This window comes from Glycine max, chromosome 11 (genome assembly GCF_000004515.6).
Source record: "Glycine max cultivar Williams 82 chromosome 11, Glycine_max_v4.0, whole genome shotgun sequence".
NCBI classification, from domain to species: Eukaryota; Viridiplantae; Streptophyta; class Magnoliopsida; order Fabales; family Fabaceae; genus Glycine; species Glycine max.
In genome coordinates this window covers 16,905,339-16,926,613 of record NC_038247.2, presented here as the reverse complement: position 1 = coordinate 16,926,613, position 21,275 = coordinate 16,905,339, and the positions used below count along the sequence as shown (strand labels likewise).

At 31.8% G+C, this 21,275-nt stretch overlaps 2 protein-coding genes and 1 long non-coding RNA gene across 6 annotated transcripts; 2 read left to right on the top strand and 1 right to left on the bottom strand.

The window, feature by feature from the left end:
* Nucleotides 1-4,858: 4,858 nt before the first annotated feature.
* LOC100808944 (4-coumarate--CoA ligase-like 7) lies at nucleotides 4,859-10,850 on the bottom strand. 2 transcript variants are annotated; one of them, XM_006591058.4, is made up of 8 exons: nucleotides 10,692-10,850; nucleotides 10,127-10,603; nucleotides 9,448-10,030; nucleotides 7,612-7,801; nucleotides 6,009-6,154; nucleotides 5,624-5,691; nucleotides 5,429-5,531; nucleotides 4,859-5,319 (listed from the first exon to the last, which is right to left on the bottom strand). In XM_006591058.4, exons 1-8 carry the CDS (start codon nucleotides 10,712-10,714, stop codon nucleotides 5,206-5,208), a joined length of 1,704 nt encoding a protein of 567 aa, XP_006591121.1. In that variant the 5' UTR covers nucleotides 10,715-10,850; the 3' UTR covers nucleotides 4,859-5,205. The 2 variants fall into 2 exon arrangements, with proteins under 2 accessions (XP_006591121.1, XP_006591122.1); XM_006591059.4 differs by having other exon boundaries at nucleotides 9,448-10,003; nucleotides 10,692-10,848.
* A 1,284-nt stretch (nucleotides 10,851-12,134) lies between these two features.
* LOC106795200 (uncharacterized) lies at nucleotides 12,135-13,191 on the top strand. The gene is made up of 2 exons (XR_001383574.2): nucleotides 12,135-12,540; nucleotides 12,638-13,191. It is a non-coding gene; the product is annotated as an uncharacterized lncRNA (long non-coding RNA).
* A 3,355-nt stretch (nucleotides 13,192-16,546) lies between these two features.
* Nucleotides 16,547-20,402, top strand: GLXI (lactoylglutathione lyase). 3 transcript variants are annotated; one of them, XM_006590292.4, is made up of 9 exons: nucleotides 16,547-16,645; nucleotides 16,890-17,009; nucleotides 17,106-17,167; nucleotides 17,552-17,612; nucleotides 17,740-17,819; nucleotides 17,888-17,958; nucleotides 18,914-19,003; nucleotides 19,956-20,076; nucleotides 20,212-20,402. In XM_006590292.4, the coding sequence occupies exons 2-8, from the start codon at nucleotides 16,917-16,919 to the stop codon at nucleotides 20,054-20,056; spliced, it is 558 nt and encodes a 185-aa protein (XP_006590355.1). In that variant the 5' UTR covers nucleotides 16,547-16,645; nucleotides 16,890-16,916; the 3' UTR covers nucleotides 20,057-20,076; nucleotides 20,212-20,402.
* The last annotated feature ends 873 nt before the right edge of the window (nucleotides 20,403-21,275 follow it).

Sequence of the window (21,275 nt, the reverse complement as noted above, 5' to 3'; positions counted from 1 at the left end):
GTTAAAACTTGAAAGTTGAAACTGCAATCTTTTTTCTTCTTTTTTAATTCAAATTACAACCATGACATATTGAAATGCATCAGATAAGATTATAGTTCAGTTGCTGGGACAATGACACTGATAATTCTTCTACCAAATTTTTTTATCTGATACCAGTAAGATAATGAATGATAATTTTTTTTAAAAAATTATTTAATTACCTATTTAAGATTTAAATTTGAGACTATTTAATAATTTGAAACGACTATGTGAGTTAATGCATGCGTTTAGTAGTAAATGATGATTATACTATGACAAGATTCCTTGACACCGAGAAAAAGACGTGTATTAATTTAATCTTGGAAATGAATATTAAAAAAAATGACGATGTTCTTTTTAATATGTGAAAATCGAAAATAATATAATATTTTTTACAACAAGTCATTCATTCTGTTCCACCAATTTGATCTGTACTATATAAAAAAAATGAGCATGTTTTGATGAACTATTTCAATAAACAATTATTTTTCTTATAAAAACCATTAGTATTATGCAGCCAAAAATTTACTGCATGTATACTATGAAGCTCTGTTTTTAAAAATTAAAAAATAAATAAAAGTAATAGTAAAATTTTCCTTTTAGATTGATCATTTATTTTCAATGACACTAATAATATTAAATATTAAATACAAATGGACTTTCATAAAATAAAAATACTTAATTTTTATTTTACAATTAAAAAATATTGGAGAGATTATTAAAAAAATATAAAAATTTATAATGATATAACAAAAAGTAATTATTTAAGCTAAATTTATAAAATAAAAATTAAACCTTCAGACTGCAAATGCACTTATGGGAAGCAGAAAAATTATGGATCCGAATCCTCTCCCACTAAAGGGGCCAACTGGAGGTCCAATTAAAATAATATGGTTCAAATGCGACACAAGAAAAATTATGGATCCGAATTACAACTAGCCTCCACTTGTAGTGTAAAAAATTAAATATAAGAAAAGCAAGAGAAATTGCTGGTATGAACAATGCAAACAAAAATAATCTTCGTTGTTGACTTGTCATCAAGACATCAAGACATATTCTAAGATGATTCTAAAAAACCACATTAAAATGTGCGTCATAAAAAAAAAATTAGCTGTGATTCTAATTCTAGGCGGTGGGTGAGAATATGAAAAACTTGAACAAGAAGTTGGAGAGGACATGGTGAGTGAAGGAACAGTGAAGAGAGATGCCAAAAAGATGAGGGACACGTGGCATGATCTCCGTCATTCTTTTTAATCTACGGTCAGTTATGACATTTTCATCTTAAATGAGCGTGAACTCGGATTTTTTTTTTTTCAGAATGCTCTCACCAAGACAATTATCCTTTTTGCACAAGTCCTAAATAATTCGCGAGCAATTATAATAATTTGTTTATTTCTCCACCATGATATTCATTCTTAGGCATCACAAGCACTAACCTAATATATGGAACAAAATCAATCTAGGTTGTTCTAGATTTATCAAGAATAAGAACCACTTGTTCCCATAAACAAATTTAGTGTTTGGCCAATGACTTGCCTACACGTGCTCCGCATGCCTTCAAACTAGACCTTGATGGAAAGTTGGAACTTAGTTGAATGCTTAGATAGGCTGAATCCTAGGGAAAGAGCACGACATTTTGACCTAACTGGGTTACTTTCACAAACTTATTCCCAATATAGGTATGTTCTTAAACTATTTTCAAGTTGGGTCTGTTTTTCTATGTAAACCCCAGCCTATCCCGCTAGCCTGCATGGCGGTATCACTGGCGTGGCGACACGTGGATGAAGCCGCCAGGATGAATGGCGAGACAGCTGCCAGTTGGATGCCGCCAGTCGAGGTAGCGAGACGCCCATGGAAGTCGTCAGTCGTAGCAGCGAGACCCGTGGAAGAAGACGAAGTGAGGTGCACTATTTCTTGCTGCAGTATCTCGCTGGTTGCAATGGCGAGATTCACGTCTGCTTTATAAAATGCTTCCCTGAACCAAACATGGCACACTTTCATCTCACCTCTTCATGCATTCTTCGTGTTAGTGCTTGTGCTGCTGGGTGTGGTTGCTATTGTTGTCCATCTTCCATTTTTTCAGTGTGTCAAACCAAGTAAGTTAATTAATATTTTTTACGTTATAATTACTTTAGATATTAATATTATTTATGTTAGATATTATAAGTTTATATTGTAAATTAATTTTAGTTTTTATGTTAATATTATTTGTAAGTTTTAATTAGAGGTTAGTTTTAGTTATAATTTTTTATGGTACTTAATTTTAGTTTTAGTTTGGGATATCCTAATTTTTTAGTTCTGTGTGTTAGTTTTAATACGTTAGTTTTACAAATGATAGTTTTTTTATTTCGTTAGTTTTAGTTTTAAGTATTTTAAGTTGTTAGTTTTACTTGTAGGTATCCTAAGTTTTTATTTTTGTATGTTAGTGTTAGTTTTTGTTTTATAAATTACGGTAGTTTTAATTTTAGGTATTTGAAGTTGTTAGATTTAGTTGTAGGTATTTTAAGTTGTTAGTTTTAATTTTAGTTTTAGATATTTTAAGTTGTTAGTTTTATATGTTAAATTGGTTTTAGTTTTAAGTATTAGAAGTTAATATTGATACGTTAATTTAGTTTGTAATAATTTTATATATTTTGTTATGGTATTGTAATAATTTTAGGTACGTTAATTTTATATAGTTTGTAATAATAGTTTTAGGTATTGTAATAATTTTACAAATGTTAGGTATGTTCATCTCCCAACACACATTGGCGAGACCTTCCTGTGCATAGCCTGCGTTCCTCAGCTGTCCCCTCGAAGCACGAGCGCAAGGCCAAGTCGCTATTCAGAGTGGCGAGAACTTGCCACAGCAAAATCTACACCGATATCGCCGATTCCACTGGCGGTATCATTTCACGTGTCAACGGCTTGCAGATTTCGCCATTCATACTGGCGATACACTTACATGGCTTTGCATGGCTACGCAAAAAATAGACCCATCTTTGAAATAGTTTAAAAAGAAACCTATATTGAGAATAAATTTGTAAAAGTGACCCAGTTAGATCAAAATGCCGAAAGAGCACATGGAGAGATCATTTGCAAGAACTCTAATACTTTTCTTTAAATACTTAAGTCAAAGTTAGAGGTATAGGAGGCTAAGATAGAAGATGTAGCATGATGTGGAGTTCTATTAGCTTTGATAGGCTCCTTTTTTATAAGATAAGATGAAGTGATTATCTTACTTATGGTAGAATAATTATGGGAATGTGTTTTAGTTGTTATATTTTTAGTAAAATATGATTTTAGTTTCCAAACTTTAATTATGGGAATGTGTTTTAGTTGTTATATTTTTAGTAAAATACGATTTTAGTTTCCAAACTTTAATTATGATCAATTTAATCTCTGAATTTTATAAAAAATAGTATTTTTTGTTGCTCATGATGAAAATTGTCTATAATAGGAGACAAAATCTATTATTTTTTTAAAATTTTAGAAACCAAATAATCAAAATTAAAATACAGAAATTAAAAATATATTTTATCCAATAATTATTTTTTGGTGGGTAGTAAGAATTTTGAATTGTTCTCTAATTGCATTAGTAGCTCTAGGGGTGGACCCAACAAAATAATTTAAGGGCGGGGACCAAATATAACCTAGATAATTTTAGGGTAAATGATTTGTTTAGTTATTTATCTTATTTTTTTATTCAATTTTATCTTTTATTTTTTAAAAAAATTAATTTGATCATTTATCTTATCTTTTTGTTCAATTTAGTCATTTATATTTTTAAAGGTTCAATTTAATTTTTTATCTTATTTTTTTAGTTCAATTTAGTCCATTATCTTAATTTTGTTTTTGTTCAGTTTAATGCTTTAGTATATTTAAAATTGACATTGTTAATCCTTTAAAAATGAATCATTTTTGTTCAGTTTTTTTTTCCTTTCCTTCCACTTCATTTTTAATTAAAAAGTCCATTCTTAAATGATTAACAACATCAATCTTAAATGAATTGAAGGATTGAATTGAAAAAAAAAAAGATAAATGATCAAAATAAACTTTTTAAAAGATAAATGAATAAACTAAAAAAATTAATAAGATAAAAGGACCAAAATGAATTTTTTAAAAGTCAAGGAGTAAAATGAACATAAAATAAAAGAAATGACCAAATTAAACTTTTTAAAAGATAAAAATTAATCTAAACAAAAAAAAGATAAAAGATCGAATAAGTCATTTGACCATAATTTTATAATAAGAATCTACATTAATTATTTATTTATAAGAAAAAATATCCAAAATCTATTAAAATAAATTTCAATGAATGCCTTATATAACTTAATATTTTTTTTATATTATATTATTGGTATGAAATACCTTTTGTCTTTATTGAGTCTCCCTTCTTAATTATATATATTTTTTCATTTAAGGCTGAAATCTAAGATCTTGAATGAGATCACTACTATTTAGACCAACAATTTAATAGTGTACAACTTAATATTTGATTTATTTATTTATATATATATATATATATATATATTAAAAAAATAAAATTAAAAAAAATCAGGGGCCAATACTCGCCTCCCCAATACGTTAGTCTGCCTCTGGGTAGCTCCATATTGGGCCTATCAGATTAGACTATTCACTTATTATCAAATGAGTCTATTAGGCCTTACTGCACTTGGGCTAGAACAGGTCTTATAAATATTATACTCATATTTTTTTTTTCCCAAACATTTGTTAGTTATTTGTTTTACTGAAACTAGTAAATTAAGCTTTAAAAGAACCTTAATTCAAACTAGCGATGAATAATAAATTGAAAAAAATAGTACATGCTCTTATAATGTAAAAAAAAAAAAATATATTATCACTCAATCATAACTTGATATAAATATTAAGTTTGTTGGCTATTACAACAATCATCTCAAAAATCATACTACTATGATACACTATAGTGTATATATGGAAATTTAACTTGTAAAATTTTTGTTTCTTATTTTAACATTTTTTCTAACTTCAAAAGAAGAAAATTTAGTTCACAAACACCAGATGCAAAGGAATGCTAGTATAATCTGGACTATGGAGGGATTATTGCATGGTTTTAATTTTAAACTTGATTGGGTATATAGATTAATCTTGCAGGATGCACTGATGCGCGCACTCCTAATTTTCAATATATCTCAGAAATTGTTTGTCCAAAAAGAATGTAATATATTATATTTTGGATCGTGCTTTTGCAGTAAGCTCTCTTCTGAGAATTTTTCCTGAAGCTGTCTTAGGAACATTGTTGATGAATGTTACCCTTCGCAATTTTTTGAAAGGTGCAACCTGTAAACAAGTGTAAAAATGTGTAACAGCTACCAAAAATGCACATAGACTAATAATTCAGATGCAATCAAAGATCAAGCTCATTCTTTATTCTTTATCTTTCTCTTACCTGCTTAGCAATAAACTTCTGAATTTCTTCTTCAGTCAGTGAACTATTGGGTGAGCGAACAACATAGGCAATTGGAACCTCACCAGCCTCATCATCAGGATATCTATTGCAAAGGAAGTAACTCAAGTGTGAATTCCTAATAATAGATAACAAAATACGTGTAAAGTTAACCTTCAGATAATTTGTGATACTTACGGCACAACAACAGCCTCTAGTATTTCAGGGTGAGAAACGAGAAGCCCTTCAAGTTCTGCTGGTGCAACCTAGTTACAAGGAGGCAAAAAAACTCATTTATTGTCCCGGATAACCTGAAGGGTTATAGTAATATAAACAAATAATTACACAAACAGAGCAGCACATGCATTATTGTGAACTTAAATTACTACAATTGACACATTTATAAGTTGGGACATGGAGCATTTGTTTAATTAATGTACTTCAACACCCCACTATCCTTCTGATAATCAAGTAAACCGAGACTCACAAGGATTTGGTTAAGATTTCAGATGTATAATCATGCAATGTACTGCATAGCAGAAAAAATCATTTTCATTATTGACATGGTATTTGCACTACATACCTGGAAACCTTTGTACTTGATCAGTTCTTTGATACGGTCAACCACATAAAGTTGTCCATCTTCATCAAAATATCCAAGATCTCCTGTATGTACCCACCCTTTTTTATCTATAGTCAATCTCGTGGCCTCTGGATTGTTGTGATAGCCTGAAATTTTTTGTGACATTTGCTCTAAGTTTTATATAGGAAAAGCCTACAGAACAAATTAATACCAAACTCCATATAGAGTAAAAAACATGTTAATCCCCCACATTCCAGCAGAAAACATGGAGTGAATGAAGAATCTGAATTACAGTCTCCAATTAGAAAGTCAGACTTGTATAGTTGTATGAGAATATAAACCAAGCCACCACAGTTTATAATGCCCTTTACAAATTAGTCATAAGATGAATTATGCTCACAAAATTATTTAAAAGCATGAAGAAGGAACATTAACAGTGCATGAAGATGTTGTTTCAATCAGATTATTAACTCATGGGGGAGCACTTACATTGGCAGAGGATTTACAAATAAACTAAAGTCTTGACTAAAAAGATTTGAGGGGGCATCAGACAGTTTATGCTCTAATAACCACAAAAGTCCCTTTCTTACTATATTCCTAGAAGCATAACAAGAACATTACCATATGATGGTATTAATGTTGGAAAAGGACTCATGTTTTTTTAAGAATCTAACCCGACCACGTCTTTTGTTTAAGAAAAGCATTTGTCACACATCTTTTTTTTTTTTTTTTTTTCTAAACTAGAAAGAACAGAAGGGGAGCAGGGAGAAGATAAGTGTCCAATTGTATGAACTGAGACTAGACATGGTCAAGCTGTGTCAGGTACAAAGTGAACCGAACTGGCAGATTCAGACCAAACTATCATACAGTCGACAGTGGTGTGCTTAACCTGTCTGGCCTAGGAAATTCAGCTATCAACTTACCATGGTTAATTGTTTTGAGATCCAAAGTCCAATATTATGGGGTGCTTATCCTTACCATGACTGCTTCTAGCCATTTTTTTTTTATAAAAAAGATCCAAAGTCCAATAAAATGCGACACCATGGTGCTGAGTGCTGCTGACCTTTGTCATATTTCAGTAAAGGGTTATATTACTCTGTATAAAGCAAAAAACATCCCCCCACTGACTAAGAGAAGTAAAGGGTTACGCGACTCTGTAATATGACAAAGAGAAGTGTCAGCAATACACTATCTAATAAATTATTTCTAACACACAATCTATTATTTTTATTGTAATCATGTTATTGGTACGGAATATCTACTAACTTCCCTGATGACTAATTTTCGTTGAGAAATTTGACTAGCTATCTTTAGTAGGGTTCTCCCCTCCCAACTATACTTTTTTCATCCATAATTACAAGGCTTAAATCCGAGACCTTACTTAAAAGAACTCAGTCTAATACCACTCGAACTAATAACTGCACACAATCTATTGTTGGTCAACTAAAAAGTACAAAATCGGGATACAAACTCATTAAATAAGTAGAGTCCAACAAAATTTGTGTTCAAAAGAATATTAAGGAGTGTAGCATTTCTCAATAGTAAATATTAGAGATTGAGAATTTTATGCATAAGCATGAATGCTCCATGGTATGCACTCTACCTTGCATCATGTTAGGTCCCCGCACCCATATCTCTCCCAACTGTCTAGGAGGGAGAGGCTTCTGTGTATCCACACTCACTATTTGAGCTTCGACTCCTGAAACTAGCGTTCCCGTTGAGCCAGTATGACGAACCCCTACTCTTGGATTCTCCACAGAAACAATGCCACAAGTTTCTGTCATACCATAACCCTGACAACACAAGAAAAATACTACATAAATATTACCAAAGAAAAAAAAATTGTCAAACTGTCAAGAGTTTATTCGGTCAGCACCAGTCTTAAGATTGGTGAACTTAACATGTCTAAAATAGTAGCAAACTTCACGATGTTCTGAGAGACTTTAACTCTTTTTTTTTTTTGGTGAATAAGAGACTTTAAATGAAATAAAGTAAAATTGCACCTCAGGAGCTAAAGGTGTGTTAAGAAAGTTGACAATTACATTACATTTTATTTGTCTGAATGACAATTACAGCACAATCTTTTTTTTCTTCTGAATGACAATTACATTATATACCGAACTTTAGACTTGATCCGTTGTTGGGTTGGATAACATTCTTAATTGTTTTACGTAATTATCATAAGGTTACAATTCTTATTTTTGTTTCTTTGTCCTTGTCATCATGAGTCATGTGACCCTCATCCAGTGGTAATTAATGAATTAACTACATTATATAGTTTTATTATTAAAACAAGAAAATTTGAATACGTTACGTTCTTTTGGAAAATGATGAACCTATATCCCATATGTTTAAGTAAAAATGAGTGTACACAAGAGAGATGAAGAGAAAGTAACAAGTATGATGTATATATGGTGAAAAATAAAAAAAAAATACATAAAAAAATGAGTTGAAAATGAAATTGAAGAGAAAGTAAATGTATAAATATAATTACTTATTTTTTATGACTAATGGAGGCAAAAAAATAGTAGATGATAAGTTTGTTAAATAATATCATGAGAAATAATATATGCATAACAATGTAAAAGTTATTTAAACTGATGTCTAATTAAAATGAGTGATTTATTAATTTTATAATAATTATGCTAAAAGTGTACGTAAATATATACTTTATTTTTTAAAAAATAAAATTTAATTTTATAACAATAGTAAGTATTTTTTTTTCTGTATAGTTTTGTTCGAGACAATGTCAAACATTAAATGTGTGTGCTCTTTAAGTGGAAATTCAAATCTTGATTCTCATGTTGTTGGGAAAGACCTTCTAGTAGACTCAATCCCATCAATCCCATTGGCATACACATTAGTAAGTATAGATATACTTTAAATTAGACATGACAAAAAATCATGTATAGGCAAATACCTCTTTGACAGAAAATACATGTTTTGACCGAATATGGATACAGATATGAGTATGGCTCCAACTATTTAAACGAGGATGTGAATGAAGATGATGAGTGCCAAATTACACCATACACGTATCTGCTATTATATTTTTTTAAAAAAATTATTTTGTCACAACACATATATGTATATAATATTAAAGATTTTATTGTTATAATTTTTGAAAATATAAATAAATTAACTTAGTTAAATAATTAAATAAAAAAAACTTTAAAATATAATTAAATTCTTAATTTTTTATTTTAATTTCTCTATTATATATATTGTTTGAATTAAAATACAATTAAAAACATAATATATAATTTACTTAAAATATATATAAATAAAATAAATTTTTTATAAAAAGATAGTGTAATGGAATACCGATAACTATAGTTGAATATGATAAAACCCAACAAAGTTGAAGATAACCATGAAAATTTGAAATCCGTATTGATCCGACCTAAAATATACTTTTGATTTGGTTCCATATTCTTACCTGACAAATGGCAACATGAGGAAAACGCCTGCCACACTCTTCCATCAAGTCTTTCCCGAGAGGAGCAGCACCCGAACCTATACGCCTCAACGAGGAAAGATCGTAGTTTCCAACCACGCTCTGTTTCGCCAGACCAAGCAGGATCGGAGGCACCACCCACAGCTTCGTCACCCTCTGCTTCTCAATAGCCTTCAGCAGCGCCTCCAGCTCGAACCTCTCCATCACCACCACCGCGCTCCCTCGCCGCAGCGCCGCGTACGTCACCACCGCCAGCCCGAACACGTGAAACATCGGCAGAACGCACAGGTACACGTCGTCTTGCTCCCCGGCGAGGTCGTCGTCCATTCCGATCATCACCGACGCCGCTATGAAGTTCCGGTGCGTCAGAACCACGCCCTTGCTCAACCCCGTCGTTCCCGAGGAGTACAGAAGCGCCGCCGTGTCCCCCTGCTTCACGCCGCTCTCCGGCAGCTCCGTCGCCGGTCCAGCCATCTCCATCACCGCGTCAAGACTCGTTATTCTCGACACCTCGTTGCCAGCTTCGAAACTCACGAGTCTGGACCGAGCGAAAAATAAGTGAGAACTAAAATAAATTTTTATTATATGAGACCTTTTGGACAATTAACAATATTATCTCGTTCCAATTTATAAGAAATAAATTAGAGCATAAAATACTTACCCTTGAGCTGTTTCCGTATCGATAATTACGGCGGGGAGGTTGAGGTTCTTGACTTTGTCCCATAATTCTGGGACGGTGATGAGGAGTTTGGGGTTGGAGTCGTCGACTTGCTTCGAGATTTCGTTGACTGTGTAAATGGGATTGGCGGTGGAGACGACGGCGCCGATGGCGGTGGCAGCGAGGAAGCATATAGGGTAGTGGATGCTGTTGGGAGCGAGCAGTAGGACGACGTCGTTTTTGTTTATGCCTAGTTTGAGGAAACCGTGGGCAAGTTTGGCGACCTGTGATTTGAGGTGCGCCAAGGTAAGTGTTTGGGAAGAGTGGGAATCGACGAGGGCGATTTTGGATGGGAAAGAGGAAACGCTTTGGAAGAGGAATGAGACGAGGGAGAGGTTGGGGTCATTTGGGAGAACCAAACAAGGCCTTAGAGACCTGTATATTCCATCGCCACCGTACCCTGCTTTCTGCATTGGAAAACTAATTTAAGAGATATAAGTGGGTGCGGTGAAGGAAGGAAATCAAGGGATTTTGGGTTCTGAATGAATTTGGCAATTTGGAAATTCACCTGGTTTGTTTATTGACACCCATAGTCGTGGATAAGATGATAGCCAGACATTAATTGTCGACAATATGCCTTGTTCTTGCATTTAAATTGGATCACAATTCACAACTAAGATGATGGTGATATATGACTTTTTCAAGGTTAAAATAATAAACAGCAGACCTCATGTAACTTTGGAAACTCAGGGTTTTGGTGTAGAGGAGACAAATAAGATGGATGAAAATAGAAAATAAGTAATTTGAAAAAGAAAAATAGAGTCAAAATAAAATGATATATTATGTTGTTTTACTAGATAAGTAGGTGAGAAATAATATTTTTGTGTTAAAGAAAATCAATCTTTTATACCTAAAATATCCAAAAAAAAAGTCGATCTTTTGTCTAAAAAGCAAAGAAAATGGATTTTGTTGTTGTAAAAAATCTAATTTTTTGCTTTAAAAATTGATTTTACTGTAGAAGGAAAGATGAGAATTTTAAACTATGAATCCATCCATCCATCCCACCACTTGTAACTTTACTCTCTCGTATCAAATTTCACCTTCATTTCTATCTTTTGTCATTTATTTTTCTATGTCTAACGAGCACAGCCTAAGCGATTAGAACCCGGAGAAGTGGAATTTGAATTTTCTTTTCTTTTGTTCAAAAGCACATGACAATTCTCTTAATTAACAAAAATACAATGGGTCGCTTTTCCGTTTCGCGGGATGAAATCGGGAAAAAATGGTCTGGGTAAAGCCGTACGGGATTCTCAAACTGACAAATATGGTATATTTTTCTCTTTTTGTTTGGAGAGAAAATAAAGAGAAAGTTTTACCTTTTTCTCTGACAATATTAGGTGACTTTGAGCATAGAAAATGTTAATTGGCTTTCTCTTAATGACTATAAGTGTGTTTGGGTTATCTTTTATAATTAACCAGATTTTTCTAAGTTTCAAGTGTATTGTTTTTGTTTTAGGTGCATAAAAATATGTAAAATCCTGCTTGCAGTCTAACGATAAATCATCCGCAATATGAGATTTTTGACTTTTTGTGTATGCTAACTCAACGTTATTTTTTGTTATATACAATACTAAAACTTCAAATTTTCCTCACTTAAATCACTCACTAATGATGTTTTAATCTTAATTAAAACTCTAAAAGGCACATAATTTTATTTGTCAAATATTCTTGCTGCCGAAACTCAAAAAAGATATTTGATTATATATGGTATGTGAATGTTGTAAAAATAAATTATTTAATTTTTATAAATAAATAAAAAATATATATTTTTTATATACTATATTTTATAGTTTTAGAAGTTCATTGCATGAAAAATTGAGTTTGACATTTGATTGACGTAGAAAATTTCATACTTATCATCCAATGCCGTGTCAGAACTAAACACTGGGCACTACATTGTATTAAGTCCAGTTTCTGATGTTTTCTCACAATGCTAGATGTGGAAGTGACAAATGGCATCTATTCTATGAAAGGCTTGGCACTCTAGAATAGATTCCATTTCTATTAAGAGCCCTAATGTCTAATTCTTGACGCATTTTGTATGGTGTACTATATGATGATGTAAATGGGATAATGGTTTCTGAATTTGGCAGTTTTTATACCCGTTTTTTGTTTATATTATAGATTCGGTGTCTTGGTGTGGGACCATCTGATCCTAACTCCAAAACTCATTACTTTCATTTTGTTAGTGCCATGATTTTGATTTGCTGTACTGCACATTTCAAATCTCATCTATTCCCTTCCGATTTGCTTACGTTATTGTTAATCCCAACTTTTGATATTTCATCTAATTTGAAGAATTACTTTTTATAATGGCTGTTATTTTTACTTTTATAGGGCACTTGCCTTGGATGATGGTCTGTGCTTTCTTAATTTTTAGGCTTCTCTTAGTGTTACTTTAGGTACATATATATGTACTATTATGCTCATCTTTAATTGGTCTTACTGTTGCAGCCTGATCGTGTAATGGAATTTTGCAACAACAATGATCTTCGGCTGATTGTTCGTGCACATGAATGTGTGATGGATGGCTTTGAGCGTTTTGCCCAGGGACATTCGATCACACTTTTCTCTGCTACAAACTGCTGTCGTATTTGTTACTAGCTTCTACATGCCACTTTCCTCCACAGATAATTCTCCCTTCTAAATTTTGGCACTTTATTATTTGAATAGGTACGGCAAATAATGCTGGGGCAATATTAGTTTTGGGTAGAGATCTCGTTGTGGTTCCTAATTTGATTCATCCATTACCGCCTCCAATTTCTTCACAATAAACTCATTCGGCAAATGATGCTGTCGCCTGAATTTCTGGTGTTACGAATGTAGCATGATGTCGTTTATGGGGTATTCGAGCTTGTGATGATATAATACTCCCAGAAAGCTTGAAGGACCAAGCTTTTATTTGTCCTGGTTCTCATCACTCAATCATCAATCCAAGTTCGAGATGCAAAGCAAAGTTTGTAACCACTGCTAAGTCGGTTCACTTTGACAAAAGCTAGAAGTTCCCACCCACCTGTCGTAAATTGAGGCATAGGGTACAAAATCAAGGTCATGGATGTCCGTGTGGCTATTTTTCTCATTATTTTTATATTTTTTTTGTTTTTCAAAAACATGTTTTTCAAGATTGATTGTGCATTAAGCCTGCATGTGCGTGATGAATGCACATGTAAAGTATGACTCGCTAAAGTGACCATGCACTAAGTCTTCAAATGTGCGTTTAGCGCACATACACGATCCAACTGGTTTTTAGCTTGACTTTTTGCACGGAGCGTGCACTAACATGTTGAGTGCGCTACTCCAATTCTTCGACATTTTCTAGATCTTTATTGTTGTGTTAAACTCTACAAAAAATAGAACCAAAACATTGTCAATTCATTAACTTTAACATTCTCTGGATTGAAACTCAAAAAAAGTTAAATTCGTATCTTTTAAGATCAAAAGAAATATTAAAAAAGCATAAATTAGATCATTATTATGTATTTTAAATGTACAAATGACGTATGCATAACACTTATCAAACATCCCCCAAATTTAAAGTTTTATTTGTCTTCAAGTAAAAATAAATCAATACTAAAATCACAAAAGTTGAGATAATTGCATATTTTTCAAAACAATTTGAATTTCCATTCCTTAAGTTCACACTTGCTATGGTTTACATGATGGAATCTTACAAAGAATGCACTTAGAGATTACAAAGGTTAGCAAGCATGACAATTATCAAGGAAAGAGCAAACCAAATCAAACCAAGATTCTCTCAAGCATCTCAAAATATTCTTCAATGGATTCTTAGTTGCAACACCAACAAATCAAACATTTCAAAACCAAATCTGAAAACCATATCAGTCTTATCAGATATAGTGATCACACCGATTCACACGTAACAATATGCACACCAACTGGTTGTATTTACCAGGACCACAAAAGCAGCTATGACAGAGGATATAATTTGTCATAAGGTCACTCTAGGCTCGTTTCCACAAAGATTTAATAGAAATAGTGGAAAAAAATTGCAACTTGCAAGTCACTCACTTAATTGGCTCTTGAAATGATCCTTAACAATAACATTTCTTGAAACAATCTGCACTGCGAAATAGCATACCCATTTGTATTTGCAATGAAGAAAATATTAGAAATTTATATTTTTCATGCTACTAATATATAATAGTTCAAATGAAAAATTTGACTAAAAAAGACATAAACCTTAAACGCTATTCTTCTACATGAGGGAGGTTTCCTCTTTTAGCACAGCTAATCGAAAGTTCCAAAACACACAAATAATTTGTCTATTTACATCTTATATCCTTTTGTTTCATTCATGTAGGAGTATAGAAGATAATTAAGTCACTTAACTTTATCTCACGTGACCGATTTTAATGAAATATTACAGCGGCTAGATTTAAGCAAAATAAATGAACGGGATCAAGAATAACTTTAAACACTTACTCTTAGAATAAGTTATAGGGTAAATTTGTTTAAATTTATTTTTTACTAACAAATTAACTATAAATTAAATAATAAATCACATAATCTAATATTTTAAATTAAAATTAATTTTTCAGAATGGATTATACTATAGTGTAAAATTATGAGACTGGGATTTTTCATAATTACTGATGTAATGTTTATGAGTACTGTCAACTTGCCCCATTAGATGGAGCATGCATGGTCTATTAAAGGTTTTTGTTTTACGAAAATGGATTTAAAACAAAAATTAATTATCATTATGGATTGGTCAAAAAAGTATATATGGAAATGAGTGATTTTTGTGACGTAGGAAGTAGAAAGTGTCATCATAGGTGACACCTTTTGCTTTTTATTTGTTTTGCAGCAGATGACATCAGTCTGGTATGTTCCTTGCGGTCTGGTAGCTCAAACATGGTAGTAAGTGACCTCTATGACCTGGTACGTCATGGATGATTACTACGCCCGAGCTTAGCCTTGCTTTTTACACAGGAGTATTTAATCTCACCATCATTAAAGGAACCCATACACTCAGAGAGAAAGAGAGTCACAAGCTAGTTAGAACAAAACCCATTTTTGGGAAACTAGTTTCCTTCACATGAAGACATAAAGTAGTGTAACAAACCACAACATAGAGATAAATTACCTCATGTTGTGTATAACCATTAAATATTGATGCTGCTCGGACATTTCTATAGTGACAAGATTAATGAACATTAACTTGTTTTGTAGTTGAATTTGAAACACCTTAAAGGGAGACTAGAAAGAAGACACATTTATAAAGTGTTCAATATTAGGTCTGGATGTTTTAAAAAACTCCAATAAGAATTTAATGCTTCAATTAAGTTATTTCCGTCCAATTAAAATTGAGGTGATTAATGTTAATGAAATATTTAAAGTAAAAAATTCATAAATTATTACTCTAAAAAAGTTGCCAACCAACTTATCAAAATCTATTTTTTTTTCTTTAACAACATGTCCTTTTTGCTACTTAATAGTTGCAATTAATATTTTTTTTTATTTTATTTTTACGTGCTGAAATTACTTGATTGTTTATGTACAAAACGTGATATATGTGTCTACCTACGTATTTCCTTTTGGTACAAGGTGACAAAAGAAAAAAAAGAGAAAAGAAAAGAGTAAAGCATGACTTATTTTATTTTAATCTTATTTAATCTTCTATTTGTTCAAAACAATAATATTTTTTAACAATTTTTTTAGAATGTTCAATTCATAATTAAGAATGAATTAACAAAATTAATCTTCACAAAACATTTTTTTTATAAATTATATTGCTAATTAATTAAGTTAAAACAAGCTTAAGTTGATTCCCAAAATAATTTAATCTGAAAACCATTGGTTAAATTTCTTGCATAATCACATTTCGTCTGGTTAATTAAAATCTAAGATGAATTCAGTAAGTGTCTATTACATCATTGGTTAATTTTTTTAAAAAATATTTATTTAAAAATCAATAAAATAAAATAAAATTATATGCAACATAATTTTTTTCATCTAATAAAAATATTTATATTTTAAATTTAGATAAATAATCATTTTCATCCTGATGTGTAGAATGTTGATAAATTTCATTCCAAAAGATAAAAATTCAAATGAATTCCAAAAGTAAAAAAAATATAACAAATCTATTCATGAGTTAATTTATTATATGTTTGTTTTACCTTATGATTATTTTTTTTTATTTTTTTTTATGTATTTATTGTAATGTTATGTGATTAAAAAAAGAAAAATATTAAGATTAAATTATATTTGATTTTTTTATCTTTTGAAAAAGAATTTATCAGTATTCTATCCAAGCTAAAATAAAATGACTCTTTAACCTTTAAATTTGTTAATAATTTGTTTTCAATAATAATTAATAATTAATATTAATAAAAAAGATAAGAACAAGAATGGTGATCTTAGTCTGTCTGCATTACTGATCTCTCTCTGTTTCTCCCTCACTCTGATCCACTTCTACTTCAACATCTTAAGGTAAAGGTAACGTTCTCTCTCTGTTTTTCAATCACTCATATAAATACCAAATCCACTAATGACAGTCACCGCTTCCTTACACCGTCTTTCTCGTCTCCGATTCATCGCCAAACCCCAACCTTTCCTATCTCCTCATTCAATCCCCTCCCATTTCTCTCTCACCCCCAAAACCAAGGTTCCAATTTCGTGCTTTCTTTCATTCTCATTCTTATATTCTTATGTTGTCAACGTTCTCTATTTTTCTTCGCAGAAAGCGAATCGATTCCGATTCCTCTCAATGGCTGCGGAACCCAAGGAATCGCCTTCCAACAACCCCGGTCTCCATACAACTCCTGACGAAGCCACCAAGGGTTACATCATGCAACAAACTGTAAGCTAGCTTTTTCTAATTTACTATTATATATTATTGTTATTGTGTATTTCAGGAGTTTGATTTCTGACTATTTAACTGTGATTTCAATTACAGATGTTTAGAATCAAAGACCCCAAAGTGAGCCTCGATTTTTATTCTCGAGTCTTGGGCATGTCGTAAGTTTTTTTTTTTTTCTTCTTTTAGATACAATACAACATTTTTCTTTTGTGTTGGTTATTTATTTATTTATTTGTTAGTGCTTGAAAATGGACTTGATCACTTGACCTTCTATAAAAGTAATGGAATTTAATTAGAATATGACACTATCATCCCATCTAGGATTGGCATGTATAGTTGTAAGTTTTTAATTTTTATAATAATTTTATAATAACTATTTTAGAAGTCATATTTGGATATGTTAAAATATCTACACTGGCAGTCTATTAAAATTAAATTTGAACTAATATATTTATGTCTAGCTACAAATTCTTTTTTATTTTTGAATTTCTTCCTCGCTGTGGATGCTATGAATGCTGATGGCAGTTTGTTGGTTGGTTTAGTTTGCTTAAGAGATTGGATTTTCCGGAGATGAAGTTCAGCCTGTACTTCATGGGCTATGAGGTATGATCAATAATTTTGGTGGTGAAAATTGAATTGGATTATATATATGCTGTGATGGCAATATTAAATCTTTTCTAAATAGTTCTTAACCTTTGATCTTTTTCTGACATTGTTTGTTGTTGTTTAGAATACGGCAGAAGCTCCAAGTAATCCAATTGATAAAGTGGTTTGGACCTTTTCTCAGAAGGCTACAATTGAACTGACACAGTAAGGAATATAAATATGTTATATTTCTTATCCTTGTGTCTCTTATCTAACAGTAAGATAATGTACAGTAATTGGGGTACTGAAAGCGATCCAGAGTTCAAAGGGTACCACAATGGCAATTCTGAACCTCGTGGCTTTGGTATGTGATGTTTCATTTAATTTAATTTGGTACAGATTTTGACTCTAATCTTGATTCACTGGTTACACTTTATGTTTGTTATCCTAAAAATATGCTGAATGGCTGGCCATTATTCTTGCCTCCGTATGTTGCAGTGTTTAGGTCCTTATTTGATGCTTTGAGTTAACATGTTTCATGAATTACATTTAGCTGTAAACACCTATTGTTAAAATTTTCTCTTTTACACTGTGGCACAGTTGTGTGTTTGCTTCCTTTAAACAGGAAATGTCAAGAGAGGCATTGATTTCATTAAATGATGAACTTAGCAGGTGGTAATTTTTGAAATATTTGGAGTAACTAAACAATGCTAGATCATGTGAAAATATCCTATATTATCTTGAGCATACCTTAGAATATCTTAAATTATCCTTTAGGATTATTTTCTTCATTTCCTTGTTATAGGATTGGCTACCATATTTCCATATCTCATGCTTTGTTTCCTTTCTAGTTAGGATTATGATTAGTATAAAAAGGTTAGTGCTTTTGGTTTTATGATCATATCATCACATTGTAATACATCACATCATATCAAGTCAATATCAGTCATATAATACTTAGGCTCTAATGCTCTATTCTTATTCTTATTCATTCCGTTTCCTCCCTCTATACCTTCCTATCTGTCAAAAGAGTAAATGGGATGCATTTCCTGAATTTGTTTAGGTTATATGCTTTGTATTCTTTTCAGATTCAAGGCTATCAGTGACCTAGTTTTCACATCACTCACATGTCTGTAATTTTTTTTACTGCTACTTACAGGTTCTATTTTCTGCTAGTTTTTATTCATTAACATGGCTGTAATTAATTATTTATTTCCACGGCTATTTACTAGATTTATTTATAGTATTCTTTGACTTATTGGATAAATAGGAGATTGAATTCTAATAGTGAGTTCACCAAGTTGTCTTTCTGTATACAGGACACATTGGTGTAACTGTTGATGACACATACAAGGCATGTGAAAGATTTCAGAATCTGGGAGTTGAGTTTGTTAAGAAACCAGAAGATGGTAACAATTTTTCTTTAGTTTTCAATTCATTCTAGTGGTGCCCACTGCCCATATACTGTTGTGAATATATCATTGTATTTTTTAACAGCTATGAATTGTTTGTGTTGTAGGTCTGCTGTACAATAGATAACTATGTTAATTGTTTCTGTTCTCTACATGACAATTTATTATTGAATTTTGTTTGAGGGCGAGCCCTGGTGCAGCGGTAAAGTTGTGCCTTGGTGACTTGTTGGTCATGGGTTCGAATCCGGAAACAGCCTCTTTGCATATGCAAGGGTAAGGCTGCGTACAATATCCCTCCCCCATACCTTTGCATAGCGAAGAGCCTCTGGGCAATGGGGTACGAAGTTTTTTTTGTTTGGGTTTGCATTATTCCTGTGCATGAAGGCGTCTATGTTTAAATAAATATAGAGATGTTAAGGGATAACTTTACTGTGAAATATTAAAATAGTCAGAAAATTGGGGGTGAAATCTATTTTAAAAGCAAGGGTTTGAATTAAATAGGCTAGATGTTATTTTTCTTGTTCTATTTAGGCCTTCTCATCTTGTTATATTTAACTATGAAGTGCAAGAGATGGGGTGTGGTCATAGACACGTAGTAATTCTGATAGGCTGTCTGATTAATTTAACGCAATTATAATGCTGTGTAACAATTGGAACCACGCCACACCAAAACTTGCCTTCTGTATGGATGCTGGTTGCTATTGTCATCTGATGTTTGTGGTAGTACAATGATTAAAGAAAATTAAGCATATTTTAGTTGCGCAGCTATCCATCTGTTGGATGCTAATTGTTGGCTGCAATTTTTGAGTAACTTGTGATGCACAAATGTTGAATGTTAACGGAATTGGTAAATGTCTGAATTTTGCTGATTCCATCACAGATTCTTCCCTGCATTACTGCTTCAAACATTTCTTTCAAGTTTTCTTTATTTTTGAATAATTTTCTGCAGGGAAAATGAAAGGTATAGCATTTATTAAAGATCCTGATGGATACTGGATTGAAATCTTTGATCGGAAAACAATAGGAAATGTAACACAAACTGCTGCTTAGGCTTAAGATAACACCTTAAGGTAGATACTATGGTTTTCTATTGCTTTGCCTTTATTTATTTATATGTTTTACCTCCTGAATCTAATGTCCTCACAAAATTTTCTGTCTGGTATAAGATAATAAGAACCATGTTATGTTTTATTTTTTTGTTGCAGGCCCGGCTTTTCTGTGATATGTTCTTATCTCTGATTTAATTGGGTCTTTTGCTCGTATGTGGAGTATGTAGGATTTTTCGAGCTTCACCTGAATGAATAATTTGTTGTCAAACCAGAACGAAAAACAAGATTGTGTTGTGAATCTTGTATTTTTTTTTTCTTTAATTTCAAAAACCTAGCCAATATCGAAACTGGTGACTTGAGTCTACTCTTGCATTGGATCTGTGATACGAATGAGTACTTCTAAAGACACTCTAACATAATCATATGCAGGACTCTAGAACAGTAATAATACGTGAGAGGCAAATGCTAACTAGGGCATTCACTGTTTATGGTAAAAGGATAAAATTTTTTGTTGGAAAGGATAAAATTATGTCGTATATGTTTTTTTTTTTTTTTCATTTTATTATATGATTTTCTGTATATTATTAATAAAGTTAAACAATTTTTTTAACTAGTAAAAAAACTTGAGTCATCGGAAATTGTATATGGACATAGTTTTATAATGCAAGGAGATCTAACTATACGATTTGGAACCCCAAATTCATGTTCCATGCATAAAAATTCCAAAAGCCACAACTAGTAGCATATATTTAGATAATGGGATCTAATTTAGTTGCTTAATCTTATTATAAATCACCTAGTACATGAATTTGATTTCTCCCAATAAAAAGATAATAGCATTTATTTAGATGCGGAAAACCATGTCCTTTTCAAACATGCTATACAAGTATGCAACCTAAGTGCATGTTTGTTTACCCGTTGAAACTTTGGCTCCATGAATTCCTATGCATCTAAATGGAAAAGATATAAGGGAGGTGCCGTGGGCAAACTGCATTTGAGAGGATGCAATGGTACTCCAAACATGCCCTAACTAGATTTCTTAAAAGGACAAACGCGACATAGGTGAGAAAGGAAGCATGCCAAAAACTAGGGGTGAAGAACTTTCTATTCTTTTTTGCAGTTTTAATTATATAATTTGTGTCTTAATTTTAATTAAAAGTTTAATTGAATCCTTTAATTATTAAAAATTCAATTAGGTCCTCCACTTGTTTAAAAATATT

Excerpts from the sequence above, each read along its gene's own strand:
- LOC100808944 (XM_006591058.4), bottom strand. The coding sequence starts at position 10,714 with ATGGGTGTCAATAAACAAACCAG. Across the intron at positions 10,604-10,691 it reads GGTGTCAATAAACAAACCAG|TTTTCCAATGCAGAAAGCAG; the intron begins GTGAATTTCCAA and ends CTCTTAAATTAG. Across the intron at positions 5,692-6,008 it reads TCAAGTACAAAGGTTTCCAG|GTTGCACCAGCAGAACTTGA; the intron begins GTATGTAGTGCA and ends CCTTGTAACTAG.
- GLXI (XM_006590291.3), top strand. The coding sequence starts at position 16,698 with ATGACAGTCACCGCTTCCTTACACCGTCTTTCTCGTCTCCGATTCATC. Across the intron at positions 17,168-17,551 it reads TCTCGAGTCTTGGGCATGTC|TTTGCTTAAGAGATTGGATT; the intron begins GTAAGTTTTTTT and ends TGGTTGGTTTAG. Across the intron at positions 17,613-17,739 it reads TGTACTTCATGGGCTATGAG|AATACGGCAGAAGCTCCAAG; the intron begins GTATGATCAATA and ends GTTGTTGTTTAG.